General features: G+C 43.5%; 3 protein-coding genes across 8 annotated transcripts in view; 2 read left to right on the top strand and 1 right to left on the bottom strand.

Annotated features, from left to right (window-relative positions):
• LOC6732532 (fibronectin type-III domain-containing protein 3A) overlaps window positions 1-5018 on the top strand; it is a 121588-nt gene extending 116570 nt beyond the window's left edge. For all 4 annotated transcript variants that reach the window (XM_016180221.3, XM_039298443.2, XM_039298444.2 and 1 more), the window contains one exon: window positions 31-5018. In XM_016180221.3, coding sequence (XP_016025182.1) covers window positions 31-3785 — 3755 coding nt within the window. In that variant the 3' untranslated portion in view covers window positions 3786-5018. The remainder of the gene's footprint in view (window positions 1-30) is intronic.
• A 370-nt stretch (window positions 5019-5388) lies between these two features.
• Window positions 5389-18376, bottom strand: LOC6739242 (transient receptor potential-gamma protein). 3 transcript variants are annotated; one of them, XM_039298445.2, is made up of 18 exons: window positions 18224-18376; window positions 17085-17214; window positions 13444-13486; window positions 11162-11340; window positions 10731-11099; window positions 10342-10674; window positions 10105-10287; window positions 9812-10046; window positions 9446-9741; window positions 9116-9384; window positions 8917-9033; window positions 8667-8862; window positions 8408-8602; window positions 8122-8347; window positions 7686-8048; window positions 7285-7560; window positions 7112-7230; window positions 5389-7058 (listed from the first exon to the last, which is right to left on the bottom strand). In XM_039298445.2, exons 5-18 carry the CDS (start codon window positions 11079-11081, stop codon window positions 6834-6836), a joined length of 3384 nt encoding a protein of 1127 aa, XP_039154379.1. In that variant the 5' UTR covers window positions 11082-11099; window positions 11162-11340; window positions 13444-13486; window positions 17085-17214; window positions 18224-18376; the 3' UTR covers window positions 5389-6833. The 3 variants fall into 3 exon arrangements, with proteins under 3 accessions (XP_039154379.1, XP_016025187.1, XP_016025185.1); XM_016168987.3 differs by having other exon boundaries at window positions 7686-8051; XM_016168985.3 differs by lacking the exon at window positions 13444-13486 and having other exon boundaries at window positions 7686-8051.
• Window positions 18377-18828: 452 nt separating this feature from the next.
• LOC6732534 lies at window positions 18829-21038 on the top strand. Its single transcript, XM_002079617.3, has 3 exons — window positions 18829-19911; window positions 19972-20235; window positions 20294-21038. Exons 1-3 carry the CDS (start codon window positions 19045-19047, stop codon window positions 20624-20626), a joined length of 1464 nt encoding a protein of 487 aa, XP_002079653.1. The 5' UTR covers window positions 18829-19044; the 3' UTR covers window positions 20627-21038.
• Window positions 21039-21232: the final 194 nt, after the last annotated feature.

Genomic DNA, 21232 nt, shown 5'->3' on the forward strand with positions numbered 1-21232 from the left:
TGTATTAATATATACTTCACCTTCCTACAGATCCCCCGCATTCGCCATCTCCACGTCGTGCCAACGAACTGAATGGTCACAATAATAACAACATTCCTCCGGGTGTGCCACTGCCCGGACACCTCAGTAGCCACCATAATGCAGTGAACCATCAAGGACGACGCCTGCCGCAGCAGCACCAGGGGCCGGCCCATCAGGTGGCTCAGCAGCAACAGTCGCAGGCCAGGAACGGGAATCCGCAGCATCCCCAGAGAGCCGGCAGCAGTGTGGGTGGCGCCAGCTCCGTGGGAACCTCCGAGGACGGCGAGGATAACTCCAGTCTGGCCGGCGATGATGAGGAGGAGTACCATCGCGAGAACAGCATCATTGAGCAAATCTCAGCTATTGAAAAGCCTGAGGTAATCGATGTGACTTCACGGGCAGCCAAGATAATTTGGGAGAGTCCAGCCATTGCGAATACAGTGACGGTGGATATGCGGCAGCTCCGGTACCAAGTGCTCCTCTGTGATTCTGGAAAGCAGTGCAAGTACAAGAGCTTGTACCAAGGAGAGGCCTACGAGTGCATTGTGCAAGACCTGCAGCCGGGTCAGGATTACCTAGTCCGCTTGCAGGTGCACTACCAAAAACTAACGGGAACAGTGAGTGATCCCACGGAATTTCGGACGCCACCCTGTGAGCCTGACCAACCGCCGCCCCCGAAACTGGTTTCCCGGACTAAGAACTCCATAAACCTTCGATGGGCTGCTCCGGCAGCAAACGGTGCCAGCATACAGCACTATCTGCTGGAATACGATGAGGGCAGGATGCCCGGACAACCGCAAAAGTTTGTGGAATTGGCCAAGATCAAGGCCAAGCACTATGTCATTGGAAAACTGCAGCCGACTACGGTCTACAGTTTCCGTTTGGCGGCGGTTAATGAAGCGGGTCAGAGTCCCTATTCTCCGGTGGCCAGCTACAGCACCTCCGGAAATCCCCCGCCAGTGCCTAAACCACCTCAGCTGCTGGCCAGCAGTTCCAGTTCCCTAAAACTGGGCTGGGAGCGGCGGGCCCAAGATGGAGACTTCCTGCTGCAACTACAGGACGCTGAATCGGGTCATGGTTTCCTGAATACCTACAAGGGTACAGAGCTGCAAACGGAGTGCCTGCAATTAAGACGGGCTAGCAGCTACCAATTCCGTCTGAGATCGGAAAACGAAGCCGGTTTTTCACCCTGGTCACCGGAGGTTAGCTACCGCACCTTAGCGGAACGTCCCGGAAGGCCAGGCAAGCCGCATGCCAAGGGAAAGATTCATGGCACCCAGTTTAAGGCCCGCTGGGATGCACCCAGCGATTCCGGTGGTGCTGAGATCCTGTGCTACCACTTGGAGTTAAGTGCCGCTGGGCCAGCTTTCGAAAGGATCTACAGTGGCGCCGAAACAGAAGCCATGTGCGAAAGACTTCAGCCGGGTACCACATACGCTCTGCGAACCTGTTGCGAAGGTCCAGCTGGTCAGAGTCCGTACTCCGATATAGGACATGTCACCACGGAGGCGGTGCCACCATCTGCTCCACCTCCACCGCATTGCAGTGATCCTCCCTCGCCGTACGCCGCCCTACTGAAGCTCCTGCATCCGGAGTATAACGGTGGAGCTCCGATCTTAGAGTTCGAAGCCCAGATGCGTCGCCTAGAGCAAGTGCAACCTCCGCAGTTGGTTTACCGCGGCAAGCAGGCCTACTTTGTTGCGCAGGATCTGACACCCGGTGGCATGTATGAAACCCAGGTAAGGGCCATTAACCGGATTGGCGCCGGTAACTGGTCTCAGTGGATGAGATTTACAGCAGCAGCTGCTGCTCCTGGAGTTCCCGAAGAGTTACGGGTGCTGGTGAAGTCGGCCACCCACCTGGGTGTCAGTTGGCAACCGCCGTTGCAGGAGAATGGTGCCCCAGTGACCAGTTACACCCTAAAAAGTGCCAGCCAAGAAAGAAAGGAAGATGACTCGGAGGAGGAGGTCAAAGAGCCGCCTAGCTCCGAATTCCACAACTGCTATCAGGGACCACAAACCTGCGCTGAACTGAGAAACCTTTCGCCCTACACACGCTACCATTTCCGCATCCAGGCGAGCAACTCAGCCGGAACGGGAAACTCCTCCGACGTGATAAGTGTATGTACGCCAGCCGCAGTTCCAGGAGCTCCTCAAATGCAGGGCTACGAGTTCACCGCCCAGGAGGTCACACTCAACTGGACCCAGCCGGCGGCCCACGGCTCGCCCATATGCTCCTACAACATTGAGTACGGGGAAAGAACTATCGCTACGCCGGATGCCTGTACACGCTATACTGTTAGTGGCTTAATGCCGGAAACCGGCTACAAGTTCCGTGTTCAAGCGGTCAACGCCATTGGTGCCGGAGCTTTTAGTGCCTATGCTAAGCTGACCACCCAACCAGCTCCTCCGGCACCACCTCGCTTAGAGTGCAGCGGTGCTGGCCACAATTACATAAAGCTCAAGTGGGGCGAGAACGGAAACGGCAAAGTCGTAAACTCCAATCCGTCTGGAAATGGTGGCGACTTTACCAAGTACTTTGTGGAGATGTATGTGGCCAGGGCTAAGCAGTTCCAGGCCGTCTACTCCGGCACCAATTGCATGTGCAAGGTGCACAAACTTCAAGAGCGAAGCAGCTACACTTTCCGGATTTATGCCCATACCGATCGGGCTGGCGATGGGGATTACTCGGAGGAATTTGTTTTTGAGACTTCGGCCACGCTGCCGGCGAACATAAAGCCTCCTCGTGTTGTCCAAGAGGGAAGCGTGTGCCTAATGGAGCTGCCTGGCCAACTGGGAATGCAACTCACCCTGGAGTGGCAGCACTCAAAGAACTCCTTCAATGATCGTGTGGAGTACGAATTGCAGTATGCAGTTTTGGGCGCAGCTGAATTGGAGGGTGAATCCTTGTCGCCCAAAGGACGCAGCAGCAGTTCCAGTGGCAGCTCAAACGGAGCTCCAATTAATTTGCCCAACCATGACTACAGGCAATTGTATCGCGGTCCAGAGACCAAATTCACCATTGACAATCTGGCAGCTGGTACATGCTACCAGTTCCGAGTGTGTCCAGTGCGGATAGCGGCAGGCGGAGAACTCCTGTATGGTCAACCGTCCAGTCCATTGCGCTACCAGGTGCCCAGTGAACTGGATCCTAGCTCGGCGACCTGTCATCACCACCTGCACGGCTCCACCGCAACACCGGCGATGGCCTCCAGCCAGAGAAGCAGCCGGAAACTGTCCGCCGGCAATGGCTCAACCAACGGTCTGCACATGCGATCGGTAAGTGCGTCGGCAATAAGTGGAGCGAGCGGCGTGGGAGCAGATCCCGTGGCAATTGGACGACTGCAGCAGGAGCTTTCTGGTTTCAATGCCTGCGCAGATCCCCTGCATCACCATCATCATCATCACCACCACCACCATCAGCCGTGCGGTGGCGGCGTTGGAGGAGCCGGTGGAATCTCCGGGGCAACGGACTCGCACCACCAGCATCAGCACCACATGCACCACTCGCATCACATGCACCACGCCCACCATCCGCACACCGGAATGGGCGGTAGCTCTTCGAACTCCAGCTCCTCAACGGCGGCGGCCATATCCTCCAGTTTGGCCCAGGCGGGAGGATTAAGGCGGATCGTTTGTAAAGTTACTTCACTGTACTCCAACCGGAGGCGTCTTAGCGACCAACAAAAGGCCGTGTGCATTGTGGTCTCCTTCCTAGTGGGCACTTTCCTGGTCGCCATGCTCGTCAATATGTTGAGGGGCTAAAAAGATACGAGATTCAAACAAATGGCGCCCAACGTGGACTACCATAGGATTTGCAGGCAGAACGAAAGGAGAAAAGTAAAAAAAAAAAAAAACAAATATGAAACACTTTATGTCTCAAAGAAGTGATTTAAACCATTAGTTGTAATTATGTATTTTTTATATATTTACCCTAACTGAATGAAACAAAATCAAACTGTATATTGTCTAATTTTAAACAAAACAAACATAACAGGAAATCAAAAAAAAAATGCAATGGAAAGAGGAATAGAGAAGGAGAGATGAGAAGGCAAAACCCCATTAATTGTATTAAATGTACACAAAACCGCAACAGCATACATTCACACAGCTAAATGTTAAAAATGGTATTTACTTATAATATTTGTTGTCACAAAACGAAAGTCTAATCTCCATATGTGCTATAAACAAAAGAGACCAGCCAGCAAATGAACCTAAAGGCTCACTAGTACTTGTCAAAACCTGTTTCGAAATGCTTCTCAAGCTTTTACTTTCTGTGTGGCCCCAAAAAGTTGCATTTGCCCTCCCGGCAGGATTGTAAAATTCGTGTATAATACGTGTAGAACTAGCATGTGGGCGTGGCCCCGCCCGCAGCGCATGATTTTTTTTACAAGACTTTTTGTAAAATGTATTCCAAGAAAACGATTGTAGATAGCTGGTCAACAAATTGCACCATCTGAAAACACTCCTAAGTAGCTAAAAAAAAAAAAAAGAAAAATAACCGAATGGTGGAAGGGGCGCTAATTGAGGCCAGAGGGCAAATGCAGAACGAATAATTAAACGAAAAGTATGAATTTATTAGACTACTAGCTACAAGTATTCAGTGCTGTATAATTGTTTCCCCGATCGCTCCAATCTACGCAGATATATATATTTATATATATATATATATATAGATATATACAAAACATAGATATATGTAAAACAGCAGACGCTTCTTTCATTCTCACAACCTTTTTATACGAGTTATTACACAATTTATTATATACTTATTATACGACGAGCAAAAATTGAGAAAACCAAGGCAACCCCAGTGGGGGCTGCTATATTCGCTGGCAATCCAACTGTTGCATTTCACAACCAACCAACCAACCAACTAAATAAATTCAACCCGACACTTTTCGTAGGCTGTCCCATGTGGCTATAGCAGCCCCAACTAGGCAAAGTGATTTATATTCCAATTATTATTATTTTTCTAATTAAATAAATTAAACTAAATGTAATTGTTTCTTTCCATAGCATTTAATGTGAATTATACAAAACGGATTCTTATCTAAAAAAACCAAGAAAAAGAACAAAAAAATACAAATACACAAAAGAAAACAAAACAAATGTTTGTTCATGTAAAGCATAAACATTTGCTTGATGCAAATTAAAAACATTATATATATAAATAAATAAATAAACTTAAACAGAATCAAATGATAAATAAATGGAAATTATGTATGTTTCTATGTTTACAACTTATAAAATTTATTTGCAAAATATATATATATATATATAAAACATTTAAAATAAATGCGATATACAAATAATAAAAATATGTCGTTTGTTTTTATATTTGAATCCTTTTTCAGATAGTGAACAACAAAAGAAACAACTGCTTCATACGTTTCCTTATAGTTTTATTATTATTTTATATTTCCGTGCAAATAACAATTTTTATTTTATTCTAACATTGTATTTGGTATCTCGTTTGCCTGCTAGCTCATTCCTTTTTTTCTGGATGCAGCAAATACATATATGGCTATTGTGCAACATATTTTTGCTGCTCCAAAAGAAAGTATTTATATAAAATGCTATTTGATATTCCTTGTTATTGTTTTCGTTGATATTCCGTATGTTATTCGTGTAGTTGTGTGGGTATTTGTCTACTTTAACGCAAAAATCATCTAAAAATTTCGATTATTCATATTTGTATTCTATATATATATATGTATGTATATAATACACGCTAAAATCGTCGTGAGTGCAAGCCATGGATATGCACACCGTAGTCCGGATATATATGTATATATCCATAAAATGCAAACACTTATGTAGTATGCGATTCGATTATTGTTTGTCGTGTTGGTTAAAATCGGTGTATAAAATTGTGGTATCTTTTGATTTATTTACTTCTTTTGCTTTGCTTTTGCTTTTGCTTTGCTTTGCTTTTCTGCTTACTTGCTTTTGCTTGCTTGCTGGAACAACAACAACAAATCCTTGGTTTCAAAATCCTTTCTCTCAAATCAACAAATACACAGCGCTTTCGTCATTGCGGATATAGTACGTTTCAGTTATTCAATGTTCATCCAAAACTTATGTGTATAAAAAATATGTTTCATGCTAAGGCAACGTTCAACATCGATATGGGATAGTTTAGTATTTCGTATTCGTATATGTATTTAATAAAGGATTTTATTGGATCTATACTTTGTTTTCGGTGTAAAGGTATCTCTATAAAGCGCTTGCATGATATGTGTGCTTCATGGTTCAGGTGGAGGAGGAAATCTGGATGCGAAGAAGCTTTGACAATACTATTTATAGTACTTATTTGTAAATGTAAACCTCGGACGTCTAAATCGTGCAGTTCTCATAAGGATGTTCTAATCGTTTTGGTTCGTAACTGCAAGGTTGACCGAATTTATATCTTCTCTATAGATGATTTTGTAGTAAGATGTGTAGACGTAGTTTTGTAAATAAGTTTGATGGATATAGAATCTATATTATAGATTGAGGTATAGGACATATCGTTTCAGTAGTGCAAAGTAGTTGTTTCTGGGTGGCCAGTATTGGCTAACAGTTATTGAGTGGCGTGTGCTATTCATCTGAATGGTGTCTATAACTTAACATGGTGAGGTAATTTTAGATCTAGGCTGAGTTAGTCTAAGTATAGCTTCTTCAGTATGTTTAGCTGCACACTCGTGATGTTTTCATATCAAAAATGTCAACAAAGTGTATCTGCATAGGATCTAAGTATCTGCTTCATGTGCGCCATCTAAGTAGTTTCTTTGGTATCTCTGGCCTCCTCCTTATCTTCCAAAAATTCCTTCAACCAATAGCTCCCGTGGTCGAAACACAACTGGTGCTGATTAGCGGCTCCCTGGAGTTCACAGACGTATTGGATGGATCGATGGACAGAGTGAAGGTCGAGTTGGTCTCCACCGAATCGTGTTGACTCTGCGTCTGCTCATGGCGTCTTGGCTTGACCAATTGGGCTGGATTGTGCTGCGCGCCGGCCTCGGCGGCAGGATAGCTGGACACCCGCTTAAGGGTCTGAACGGAGGAAGTGGCTTAGTAACTTAATTTTCAAGCGCTGAGCAGCTCACCTTATCATTTAGTATCTCAGCAGCATTGGCCGCTGCCACGGATTCGGTGACCGGACAAATATTCTTGCTCGATGAGAACTTTTTGCGCTTACGCTTCAGTGCAGCAATTGCAGTGAGACCTGAATGAAAAATAAAGTAAATAACCATCTTTGCAGATATATTATATGTTCTACCACTTGTCGTGTGAAAGAAATGCGATCCCACTCCGGCGTGGGCTGCTGGCGAATTGCTGACCACCGAAATTGTGGGAGTTGGTGTGGATGTGGTTGTGGAACTGGTTGTGATATGGTAACCATATCCCTGCTGTGGCGAGTTCTGCGCGTAGGTCACCCGCATCTGGCCATGAACTGGCGTTGATGTGTGCGAGGAGTTGCACACCGAATCCTCGGACTTCGATCGGCCCAGCATTTTGCTCACGTTGCCGACTTTGGCGGCTTCGATTAGGGTACCTGCAAATATACATATTATTAAATATACAAAACATAAAAAAGAGGGAACACATTTTTTGGCCACATTTTTGGGCAAGAAAAATATATATTCCAACTAATTTCAATTGTACAATATATTAACATACCCCATCTCTTTTTATGTCCAGCGATTCGTTTGTTGTAGGGCTTCAGGGCGGACTTGTTGTACTTGGTGACCTGGCTACTGGCGGTCATTGCCGCCCCCTGAGTTCCCTGGGGAGCTGTGGGCGTGGTCGGTGACTCTGATCCGCCGCCTCCACTTCCGGCCTGACTTTGCTGGCGCTTGTGCATAAAGTTCGGTGTAAAGAGGGTGGATAGTGTGGAGCTGAGGATCTCGTGCTGGTTGTCATAGTTGTCCAGCGACGTGGAGAACTCGGCAACTGGAGCCAGCGATCCCGTGGAGCCAGGCGGTGCGATATTGAAGCCCTTCATCAGGCGACGCTCCTTCTGGCGGTTTTTCTTGCCACCACCTCCTGTGGGCCGATAGAAAACCCATTTAAATAGAGGGTTGTTAGCAATCTTCCAGGGATTCTTTGAGCTTACCACCTCCTTGACCCGCCGTCACATTCGTATCCATTCCGCTGTTCTTGAGTATTTCCACCAGCTCGCACCGGAAGGCGGATATATCCTGCTTGATCTCATTAACATCGTCCTCGGTGACTCCCTGGGATTCGGCCTTTCGCTGCTCCACGGTTACATAACGTCTGACCAAATTTCGCATTATCTGCTGGTACTTGAAGTCCCGATCGCTAGCCTGCTGCGCCTTTCGCTGCAGGAGATTCAAGAAGGGATTGAAAAATGTTTAAAGGAAGATGTATGAATAACTTACTCGTATTGTCTTTAGATGTTCCCGTCGAGCGGCAGAGGATCCGCTGCAGAAGACACGACGCATCCATTTGATGGCGTACCAAATAGACTTCGGAGTAGGTATAATGTTAAATGGCGGCGGACAGGTTCCGCCCTCCTCAAAGTAGCTTATCCAGAGCTTGGAGCGAGCAAACTTCCACTCCACATCAGCACGTTCCTAGAACAATTAAAAGCGTACTTCAGATTTTTGATGGATTGACCAGTAAGTGTAAATATCCCACCGAAATAAGTTGATACGAATGATTCATCATGGCAATGAGAAGGTTGAGCAGCACCACAATATTTATGACCGAGTAAGTTCCAAACATTAGCATGCCCCAGAATCTGGTAAAGATCTTGATTCCATCCAACTCAAAGCTGTCCAAATCTATTAGGCCGAAGACAGCCCAGAAGAGGGTTTGTGTGGTTTCGAATAAACTAGAGGAAAGAATTTCATTAGTACCTTAATAAGTTTTAATGTTTAGTAGTTACTTGGAGAATCTGCGCCACACAATGCAAGCATTGGGATCATTGGTTCCATTCATGTTTAGCAGAGCACTCATGGGCGAAACTTCAGGGCAACGTTTCTTCTCAAGATCGGCGTAGTACCTTAGTATTAAAAAATATAATAAGTATTGTACAACACGTAATCAAGTTTTATTAACATAACATGTTATATGTGTATGCTCACCACAGCAACTGATTGAGACCACTGCCAAAAGCGAACAGGACTAGGACATATAAAAAGAAGAACTTCATGATGTCCATCACCATCCGGGACAGCGACACCTGCAGTGGCCCCAGATGCGGATTCACCGAGAATATATAAACCAGCTTGAGGCTACTGAAAATGTTCGCTGCACTGAATAGACCCTCCGATATGAGCATCGGGTCCCAGGCGTCCCACCGCTCCCTCGGCAGATCCGTGGCATGCGAGTTGTATATCATCTCTTTTTGGACCTAACCATATACATTAATATTAATTATTATCAATTAAGTAGATGTTATGTTTAAAATTTACCTGAAAGAAGGATACAACCCGCAAAGCCACTGTGGCCACATACAGGGAGTTCGTGACAAAGTCGATCACATTCCACATGTCGTTGAGGTACTCCTGCAGACCGACGTCCCACAGTTGCTTCACCTCGCTCCAGATGAGACCGCTCACCCAGGCCAGGATTAGCCACTCAATGAAGGTGGGCTTGGCTCCGCGCTTCGTGGGCAGCTCCTCCATCGTGTTCAGCATTCCCGAGGAATCAGCAAAGAACCAGCCACCGATGAAGGTCTCAATTCTCTGAGAAGCCAACATCAATAGAACTAAGAAATTCGGGTGAAATCACTAAAGTTAGTTACATTCTATTACTTTCTTTATGTATAGTTTACTCACATAGAAAGGTGAAGTAGGAGGCGCTGTGGCAGATGAACTTGATGAAGGGTTTTCGCATTGTTTGGCCAATGCTGGAGTAGGGTGCCAGGATGTAGGCCAAGGAGAAGATGGGGAACATGATGCCGATCCGTATGATGTCCACAGCCTGCAACGCCATGTTCTTCCTCCGGAATCCTGGCAATCCCTCGTACCAAATGCTTGCCAGCAGTTGTTGAACATTCGAGTGGGCCACGAACTAAATGGGATTACCTTTTGACCTTTGTTATTCCTGGACTAATATTCAGTGCACCCACCTTCTTCTGGCGCAGTTTAATGGCCAGCTTCAGACGGTTTAGATGCATCCGTTCGCCGTGCTCGTAAACCGGACCGGTGGGATCGTGGTTGAGCAGGATCTCCAGCTCGTGGGAGGTGCGAGTGTGGTCCAGCAGGGCGGTGGCGAAGTCCTGGCACTGCTTGCGCAGCTCCTGGTACTCATTCTGCGGAACAATATATATATGAAACATCTATAATTCAAGTGCCAAGTGACCAACCTTAAATTCGTGCTCGAGAAAGCTGAGCCTGCGCAGCTCCCAAGACAACTCGAAGGCCGTGAGGATGGGGTCCTTGGAGGAGAGTGCTATCAAACTGGGACTGGCCAGGGCCCGATAGGCGTTGATGCGCGATCTCGAGTGCCTGAGGGAGTCCTCCTGCCGCGACTGAACGCACTCATCACAGCCACATCGCACATCATGGGGCATGGGCAGCACGGCACCCCGATCCAAAAGGATCTTGATGATCTCATAGTTGTCGCGGTGAGCCGCCAGGATCAGGGGCGTTATGTCCGGCGTGAAGGTCGACGTGTCCTCTGAGGCGGATTCCCAGCTCTTAGGGGAAAAATAAAGTGACAGGATTAATAAATTTAACTAGAAAATAAACTAACATGATTGCCCTCGCTGTGAAAGGTGACGTTTTCGTGGTCCAGCAACACCTCCACAGCCTCAACGAATTCCTCAGAGATGGAATGCAGCAGCGCATCCTTGGTGTCCACATTGTAGTTGATTAGCAGCTCCACCATTTCCAGATTCTCGTTGTCAATGGCCATCAGCAGAGCTGTTCGTCCCAGAGGATCCACGCAGTTCACATTGATGTACTCCGTGTCCTGGGCCTTCTGCAGCATCCTGCGTGTGCCGGCCATATCGCCCCTCTCCACGGCCAGCAGGAACTTCTTCTCCTCCAGCGTCAGCTGCCGAATCTCCTGATGCGGCCGGATCGTGTTCTCCTCCTCCATCATGCCGTGGATGCTGTGACGCTAAAGGATCAATATATATTCGGTTAATAGTTGAGAATGATTATTGAGGCTCTCAGACACACCTTCACCCTTCTGGCTGGCTCAATCTGGACCGCTATGTGACCACTGCCGCTGCTCTCGCTGCCCAGTTTCTTCTCGGCACTGTCCGCCGCATCCGCGCCATTCTTGATCTTATTGAGGATTGGGGCCAGCACCGATTTCCGGCGCGCGGGACTCACAAAGTGCAGCTTTTTTCCGTCGTCTAAATTACATTTTACAAAATATTTACAAATATAATTAAAATGTATACGGTAAACTAGGCATTCTTTATAAAAAAATTACATATAAATAACTGAAACTAAATTTGAAACCACAAGGCTTCTTGTTAGATGTTTACTCAGATGTCTAGCATAGATAATCCGGTTATTTTCAACCCAGTTCAACCTTGAACAGGACCTACACGCACACAAACACTTGCGTGTTGTTCAAGGCAAAAGCTCCTGCGAATCATCAAATTGCCATTAAAAAGTATTTGCTCTGATTTTCTATAGCCTTGGGATATAATCGTTATCCTTATCATGGCTAGGAAATAAAATAATCACATTCAATCGGAAAATGCAAACACAAAAAGCGAAAAAAGAAGAGTAAACCCGTACGGCAAACACAAACACGTGGCGTATACGCGATATATGATGGCTTGCAGGGTGGCATCAGAAATCTGGGTCAGTTATTGCCTGCCATTTTTTGTTTTGCTTTTTCCTTTCATACCATAAAATATGCATATATGTATGTGTGTGTGTGTGGTTAGATGTGTTGTCACTTTTGGCATTTAATTTCGAACGACATTGGGCGCATCGGCAGCCAAACAAACAAAAAACTCAAATGCGTCCATATAATTGTAAACAAATTTTCATGCATTCATCTCGAGTAGGATTTTAAGTCAAACTACCCACAAATTATAATAATAAAACAACGCTAAACGATATAGTCGACATTATCGACTTTTTGATACCCTTTACTCAGCTAAAGAAATGAAAATAAAGACATGGAAACAACAAAGTGAATGTTTCTAGATAGCACACGTGCTCCACCTAGCGGCGATTACGTTAAGTGATTATCAATTAATAATAAAACTAAAAATTCTATTTATTATTTCAGTTTTGTTTGTATGGGGCTTGAAATAATTCAGTTCAATAGCTTTTCAGCTTTCCAACATTCTTGCTTTTATGCTCCTCAAAATTTTTGGATTTATACGGATGATAATTACTAGTTTCCTTCGACTAGTAAACCTGAATAAGAATATACTTATTTTATACTTCTTTTTGAAAAATATTCAAAAGTTGATCAAAAATAGTCACTATTTTTGTTAGGCCTCCGATTTTCTTAACAATAATACCCCTATTACCTCAAAAAGTATGCTACACAAATCAATAATGATGTCATGAATTAAAAACAGAGCTCGTTTTTAATATTAAATCAATTTTCACAACATGCAGTAGAATTCTTAAGTGTGGGGAGCACTTGTAAAGTACTGTTAAGTGGTTACTTTACTGTAATATCAGGTGATTCAGACAAGGCGAAGTCGCATTTTTGCCTTCCACGAGCGTTGAACTCTCATTGATTGCACCGACAGCACAGACACACTCACACATCTAGGACATGCAGACATGTACGAGTATATTAGCGTATTCCTTTGAGTGCCTTTGTGTGAGTCTGCGCAGACTTAACCTAGGCAACTTTCATTTATGTTGGCGTAGGTCGCGAGCACACGTAAATACCATATTGCAAGCCAAGAAAATTGACGTCGCCTGTGCCGCCATTTTGCACACAAGCAAACCGTAAACACACACACACACACATGGAAGAAAAAAATCGTTTTCACGGCTGACATACTAATCACAGGCAGGACCCATCGGAATGCTATTGATTGACCTGAAAAGTCAGACATCGTACACCTGCATTTGCAATTTAAATTCCAGCTAAAATTGCAGCTGTTTGGATAGGTATTTATTATTTAGTTCGATCTATTAAAAGCTAAATAAGTAAAAATGCTTACTAAGCCGAGTAGTGAACTTACTTAATGTTGTGTGAGTAATAAGAATTGGTTAAGGTCTTATATATATTATTATATGTCTATAAAAATATATAAAATGGTGGTTCGTTGGTATTCAGCTCTATCCTTCCCTTATTTTCATGCTTATATGCTAGATTATATTTATGACTGGCATTAAATTTAACTTAACTAACAGACTTCCCCCATATTACGACTGAAAAGAGAAGTCATTGTCTTCGCTTCAGTGGCAACAACGTTGCGTATACGTTATGTGAATACGCGCAAGTTATGTCTTCAGGATTAATAGCTCACCTTCGCCTTCTTCGCCGGCTTTCGCATCGCTCCATTTCGACAACTGAAAGGTGATATAAAAAGCAAGCGGTTAATCATTTGTTAGTTAGTTAGTATAAATGCTTTAATTAAAAACAAAAAGATAATTTAAAAGTTAAGAGGAAGATTTGTGAGAAACGAGTACCAACTATAGTTAAAAATGCATTTTATTATTACTACTGTCAACAACTTAATAATCTACTTTCCCCAAAAACAGTATCTTCATTAAAGTTTTAATGTATCCCCTTTGAAAAGTTTCGCAAAATTGATAAATTCCGCCTTGAACACTTTGTCGAATTTCAACCGTGAATAAGACCTTGGCAGCAGATCACCTCAGCAGATGCGTTTCCTGCCAGCCGCCGAAAACAAACCGAGAACCTTGACACACAGAATCCTCGGCAGGCTCAGTGGGAGCTGCACCCAAGAGCGGATAATTAAATGTCAAGACTGCAAGTAACAACAACGGGGGGGTTAAGGTGAGCCTGGGGAGGCTGGAGTGGGCGGGATGTGGGCGGGTCTGCAGCGTTTGTTGTTACCTTCATGGCTGACCAAACAAGCAGCCACAAAACATGAAGCCACCACACACACAAGCTCTCGGAGAATGAGATAGATACAGAGAAATACACTGCAATAAATGGGTGAATAAACGAGCAGACTTGTTATGTTTTAAAATTACCAAATGCAAATGTTTCGCAAATCTAAAGTAAGCAAAATATAAGTAGATATTTGAAAGTAATTTTACAATGTAAGGTAAGGTATCTATATCATGTCTTTTAGTGTACATGAGCATGCGGAATGGCTGTCGTCCGAGGTGAAATTCAGGTTCAGGTTTGTCGCTTCACCTCCGGCGAAGGCTGCTCCAACATCCGGCAACCGATCCATGGGCGGCTGCTGGAGCAGCGACGCCAGGACGAGGGGCGGTAGGTGAGGGTGTGGCACAAATCTGGCATGCATGCCTCGAGTGTCCTTGTGGCGGGCAACAAACGCCAACGACTTGTGGCTCCGCACACACAGTGCGTGTCCTTGGAAATTTCGCAGGCAAAGACAACGTCGAGGACGAACCGCAACAATAATTGCAACTACATCATCAGCAAAAGCCAAAGCAGTAGAGAAAAACTTACTTTTGCGATTAAGTTAGACGATAAATATTTGTTAAGTTGTCTAAAATTTGTATACTGTTGCACTCAACAATCAAAAAAATAAAATGTGTATAAATACAACATTATGTGGCTAGAATGTCTTTGGCATTAGAATATTCTATCTTCTTTGGTTATACTTATACGTTAATTATATTTCGTAACTATTTTTTTTTTTTTTTGCCTATTATAGGGCATTAAAAAGAAGGAAATCCCCTTTCGCTAGATCTTAACTTTCTTTTGATTCTGTTTTTGTTTGCGGCAGTAACTTGAGTCTGAAGATGTTGCTGTGGATAGCAAAGGATGCCAGCCAAGGCAACGCCAACTACTTGGAACCCCATTCACCCACTCACTCAATTTTTGCATTTCTCTTCTTTTTTTTCGGAGAAGGCCAAGCACGAACTGCTTGAAAAACAGTTCAAAGGGCAGGGGTGCAGCCGTAGAAATCCAAACTTAATGCTCGGAGAGAGGCGCAGTGCAATATTTTATACTGGTCGGCATTACGTATACGCCGTGTTGTCAGCAATTAAAGGCGAACTTAGCGAGCAGCTGTCGTTGCCATTCGTGTTGTTGCTGACTGTGTCCTTGAGCGCCTTCTAATTGAGGGCACTGCACTCGCCTGCGGTGACCCCAAGGCACCCCTTTCCCTCCACCCCCCTGCCCCCTTTCCGCCCACCCACTCACCACTTCAACGCCCCTCTTTCCCCTTCCGTTTGTGGGTTTTGTTTGCGCTTAAAAGCTGTTTAACTGTCCTCCGCCCCCCGCCACCTTTACAATTGTGTCCAAAAAGGAATTAGTTTAAAAAATATATATTTTTAAATAAGCATCCAAATACTTTAAGTCTGAAAATCAAGTTAAGTTACTGAAATATATTTGAAATTAAACAAACAATTATTTATAATATTTGTATCTTAAAATGTTACTCGTCCTTAGTAAGACATATGTAAAAAAATGTTTAGAAAATTAATGAATACTGGAAAATTTGGAATGGCTCAACTTACTATTATTATTATTTTGACCTCGACAGTATTTCTGCGAGGATTGTTATAGTTGCACTTGTGTGCAGTGGGGCGTGTTCGTTTGTGTGTGTGTGTGTGTGTGTGTATCTGTGTTTGTGTGGCAGCTTTTGTTGGGGGTGCAACATGCAAATGAATCAAATTTCTTGCATGTGTTCGCCGTTGCATTGGTGTTTGTGCCTCTGTTTGTTTGTTTACATGCATGAAACAACTGAAATGCAACTGTATGCACCCAGCACAAGCACTAATGCCCGTGGAAACACACACCTGAAACCAGAAAGTAGGTTAACTCGTTCTTACGGTTCCAGTTTTGCAGTAATGCACGAAACGCGACTGGCATAGAAAATATAAAAGAACCCTTTCTTAGGGCAAGATTTTCGAGAAAGGAAGTTAGTTCGATTTTAAAGCACAATAATACAACACAAGGACGAAGAATTCTTTACGTTGTATTACCTTCCATAAATTTATAACGATATCTTATAAATGATATCCCAATTGGAAAATATCTTTCTATTTAATGTGCCCTCTGTGATTTCTCAGAATTAATTCCATCAATAAATTTACTTATCTATTTTTAGTGCCTCAGTCATGTTCCAAAATATATACATATATGGAAAGCATGATTTTGTTGGATATGTTTATGGTAAACTTTCGTTTATTTGAATCATATGGCTTTGATTTAATACATTCTTGCACATTGAAATACGGTCTTTACTTAAGTTTTAAATTATTTTGAATAGCCATGGGAAATGCACTCGTGCCAAATGAAGAATCCGACTGATTGGAATCATTTTGAACAATACTAATAACCTTTCAAACTAATCAATCGCAATTGTTGTTATTTGATAAGCATTGAGTCTTTCTTTTCAGCTCCTCTTTTATTTGCACCTTCTCATTTAAATTAAGCTAATCAAACACAAGCGTCGAGAGCAACACCTCCAGTTTCCTCTGAACCCAGATGAAAATAGTTGAAAAGTCTTTGGGCGCAGTGCGTCCTGCGACCTTCTTCTCCCCCTCTTCAATAGAAGCCCCCGCATCTGGTAATCGAGAAACTGGCACAAGTGGACACTGAAGAGTCATCGACAGGACGATGATGGGGATGCAAATGCCGACGAGAATGGGAATGAGGATGAGATCGAGTATGAGTACCCAACGTGGACAAAGGGTCAAAGGCCACTGGGCAAACAGTGGCGGAGCAGAGCAACAAAGTAATCATTTTTATCACACAAACACGAGTGTTTTCCTTTTACTCAGGCAGCCAACAAAAATGCACACTTTTCAATAAAAGGAATACTAATTGGATATTTGTTATCCACTAGTTGCCAGTTATTATTATAAAACGAAGTTTAATGGTTAATAAAATGGAAGAAAGAAGCCATTTCATTCATTTTTTATGCCAAATCATTATTCCTTTTAATGTGGTATTGTATCTGGGAATATTTTCCTGTGTACCGGGCACACCTTCACTCACCTTGAGTTGAGATTTCCTCTTGAGGGCGGCAATTGAACGAGTTTGCTGTCGTAGAACCTCCAGTGCAGCAACGAGGTCAGAGGTCGAAAATCAAAACGAAATTGAAAACTGATTCCGGCCAGGCCAATAGCTGAAATCATCCGAAAAAATAAAATATTTGATGCCACGTACTTTGAAACTCTCACGAAATTGGATTTCATTTTCGAAAAATTGTTATACCCTAGCAATATCTGGTTAATATAAAACTGGAATTTATTTTAATACTTTTCATCATTAAAATGAAACTTTATATGTTTATTCAAATATTTCTTGATTTAAGTAATTTATTTTAAGTAATCACATTTTTGTTAATATATATCCAAATTTCAAGAGCATCTAAATACAATTTCCCCGATACGTTTTGCTTTAATTGTTTACGTTTGCGTGAGGAACGGCGCGAAAAAGATGAAAAACATATCGTTTGAATTATAAACAATTTGCAGCGAAATTCGTTTTCAATATTTTCATTTAATTTTCCTGATTGGTTTGTTTGGCGTTAATTGCACGTTTTTACTGACTAATGAGTGGGTGATAGAGGCTAGCCGATTAGTTCATTTTCAAAATTTTCGAATATTTAGGAATAATTGAGGATATGTATTTGGAGGTTTCTCTTTCACTTGGAATAACCTTGCGCAATTTGAAATTTTTAACATGTTGGGAGGGGCTTTCCACTGCATATTTCCGTTCCGTGCTCTGCAACCGGAAGTGCACACACACACACACACACTCATAGACGAAACCACCACACCAACACACTCAAGTGCATGGGGGTACTTTTTCATATATTTTTTTTCTACGGTTTGGTAACTTTTAAGAGGGTGTTTGACCCATAAATGAATTTATGCCAATTTAGAACGGCAAACACAGTTGTGGGCTTGGAAAAACTTCGGTTAGGGGGGTTAAGCATTGGGCGGGGGCGTTGGCTAACCAATTAAAGCGAGTTTTTTTGGGGGGTTGTTTATTTATTTAGTATTCCCTGTTGCTTTTTGCAGGGGCAGCATAACCGGATATATTTGTGCAATTATTTTAATGGCCTAGACAATAACACAGAAACACACACAAAAGGCAAGTGGCTAGCCCATTTTTTATTTGAAATTTACTTTCTTTGCTCGAGCTTTTCGTTTGCCTTTGGCCAAATAATTTTGGCTTTAATAATTAAAAGTATTTTTGGGTTGCCCGCTGTTTTCCGAGTTTCTCGTGCGCCTTGGCCAGCAGTCGACTTGCAACTGAGCAAGTGAAAAAGTCGAAACAGCTGAAAAACTGCAAGGACTCCCGATCCCAAAACCGATTCTTACAGACCAGACGAACTCTGAACCGAGTTTAAATGTCTGTGGGGGTATTTCTATTCAATGGTGGCCCCAAAAACTCAATGAAAACGGCAAGCCGGCTGCAGGCGATGCAGCGCGCATGTGTCCTGTAGTAAAACGGCGGCCAGGATAATGACCTCTTCGAGGTGCAGGTTGCTTCTGCATAGACGAAAAGAACCGTTGGTGGTAGGTAGGACTTTCTTTTAGATTTTATATACCTTTTTCTATTTGATGTTCTCCAATTTTGTGCTCATTCCTCGCAATTCTTTAAAATCTCACTTTACAGCAATTTTAAAAAGTCCGCGCAACATAACAGCGATTAGGAACACTGCCACTGTAATAATCTTTGCAGCACTGTTTTGTTTCTGCGGTAGTTGTGACTTTCGAATGCGTATCCCGTGACTTTTGTTGAATAATCGATATCAACAAGCAGTAATCGATATGTGCTCTAAACAAACAAACATGTAATTATTATTAATTAAAATACGGAGAGTTCATGTACCCCAAAACACATAGTTTAGTGATTCACCGAAATGAGCGTGTGCCCAAGATATCCAAATACCAGGCTAGGCCTGTAGCATTATTAATATTGTGGTCTTATTGAGACTTTTGCAATGCTGAGTGCGGATCGGGATTCGGTGGAGGAAGCAAATGGATCGTGCTCCACCTGGAAATTCCGTTGCAGTGTAGCCAGGTGCCCATACAGGACGAACAGACCTTATAACCTGGCGCGTCATGAGGAGTCCCACGTTGGTATTACGCAGTCCAAGCTGTACGGATGCCCCGTTTGCTTTTACAGTACCGACAAGGCGTCGAACCTGAAGCGGCACGTGTCCATCAAGCATCCTGGGTGCAAGAAGCGCCCTCCTGAAGCGCAGCAACAGCATCGCAATGCCAAGTTGCAGTGCCTGGTGATGGGCTGCAGATACGAGACAAATCGTCCATACGACCTCAAGCGCCACTTGATGGTGCACAACAATCCGGAGAAGAGCCACAGGACGTTCAAGTGCTCCCTTTGCACCTACAGCTCCGACAGAAAGGCCAATCTCAAGCGGCACCACGAGCTACGCCACTCGGGCATAGAGGAGGCCATTCAAACTGCGGAGGAACTGCGCCAGGAGATGTTGCTGGAGAAGCAAATGCTGAAGGAACAAAAGCTAAAATATCAGATCACAGAGAAGCAGGATTTGAAGAATCTAAAGTTAAAGGAACAAAAGCAGAAGGTGCAAATGCTGAGGGATCAGCAATCGAAACTAAGACAAACGAAACAACAGATGCTGGAGGACCAGAGTCCTGTGCTGAATCAGCAGCTGGAGCACGGAGATATTCCTTTGAAAGAAGACCTTTTAGGCAGTATGCAACACGAAGAGGAAAGTTTGGAATTTGCTTACGAGGAACTGCAGGAGGAGGAGCAGCCGCCCATCATCACCATTTGCAACCCGCAGATTCTCCATGGAGACATCCGCGATAAGCACGTCATCGTAAGCATTGCAAAATATAGTTGTTAAATTCGCTCTTCAATTATTTACTATTGATTGCAGGCTGTCAACGTTGATGGCCAGTTGCGATGGTTCCAGTCAATAGATCCGCCGCCGGGAGCTCCAACAAAACTGGACCTGCCTATAAAGAGCACTTCAATTTCTGTCCAGCAGCAAATGGACGAATTAGACGATGAGTTGGCCCAGTCCCTTGCCGAAGAAGATCAGCAGGATGAGTTTCTTGTGCCAATGCTGAGCGGAGAGGAACCAGACAAAATAAAACAATCATCACTGACAGATCTGGCATGGAGTTGGAGTACGCCGGATGTAAGAAAGAACTCTAAACAAAAACACACTTTTCCTAACAAGATTTTTATCACTAAAGGCTGTGCATCATATAAGTCCCAAAGGGGAAGTCAAGGAGAAGCTTAGAACCGACGATGCAGATACAGATTTTCCAGATTGGTGGGATGATGGCAAGTACACAAAGATGCATAAGAACCAAACATTTGCAAATCACTCGAAGAAGCCGTCGCAGGAGAATGTGCAGCGCATTCTGCGCATCATCTATGACATTTACTACAAACCCTTCAAGGAAGATCGCAAGCAGTTCGAGGCATTTCAAATTAAGGACTCCTGGCTGTGCGCGACTCGAATGACTCGCATGCAGATAATCAAGGACATGTACTCTAAACAGGGCACGTTAAGTCAAACTTGATGATAAAAATGTATCATCCACTTAGTATTTGTATTGGTGAGAAGAAAAATACCATTAAGTTGTACAGTTTACTATTTAAAGTGTAAAGTTAACGAATTAAGAAAATCCCAAGTACTTTAGCACTAGTAAATTTAACCCTTAATATAAGCCCAAAATCAAGTATAGGAATAGTTTAAACCGGAAAGAATAATATAGTCGAGATCCCCAACTATCAGATACCCTTTACTCTGCCAATGTGAATGCGAAATTAAACGGGATTGATATAGGGGAAAAAATGAGAAAAAATTTAAAAATTGTTCAAAAAAGTAGGCGTGACCGGATTTGCGGCTTTAGGTCGTTAGAGTGGGCGTGGCAAAAATTTTTTTGGCAAATCGATAGAAATTTAAGAGACTAATAAAATTATGAAAATATATCAACGTGGTGTAGCAGTTTTGTACGGCTTGTGGGCGTGGGAACATGGGTTGCACTGCGTCTTTGTCTCTAGAATCTGTATGCAGAATCTTAACCTTCTAGTTTTTATAGTTCCTGAGATCTCGACGTTTATACGGACAGACGAAAATGGCTAGATCGATTCGGCTATTGATCCTGATCAAGAATATATACCTA

The sequence above is a fragment of the Drosophila simulans genome, chromosome 2L (genome assembly GCF_016746395.2).
Source record: "Drosophila simulans strain w501 chromosome 2L, Prin_Dsim_3.1, whole genome shotgun sequence".
Classification (NCBI taxonomy): Eukaryota; Metazoa; Arthropoda; class Insecta; order Diptera; family Drosophilidae; genus Drosophila; species Drosophila simulans.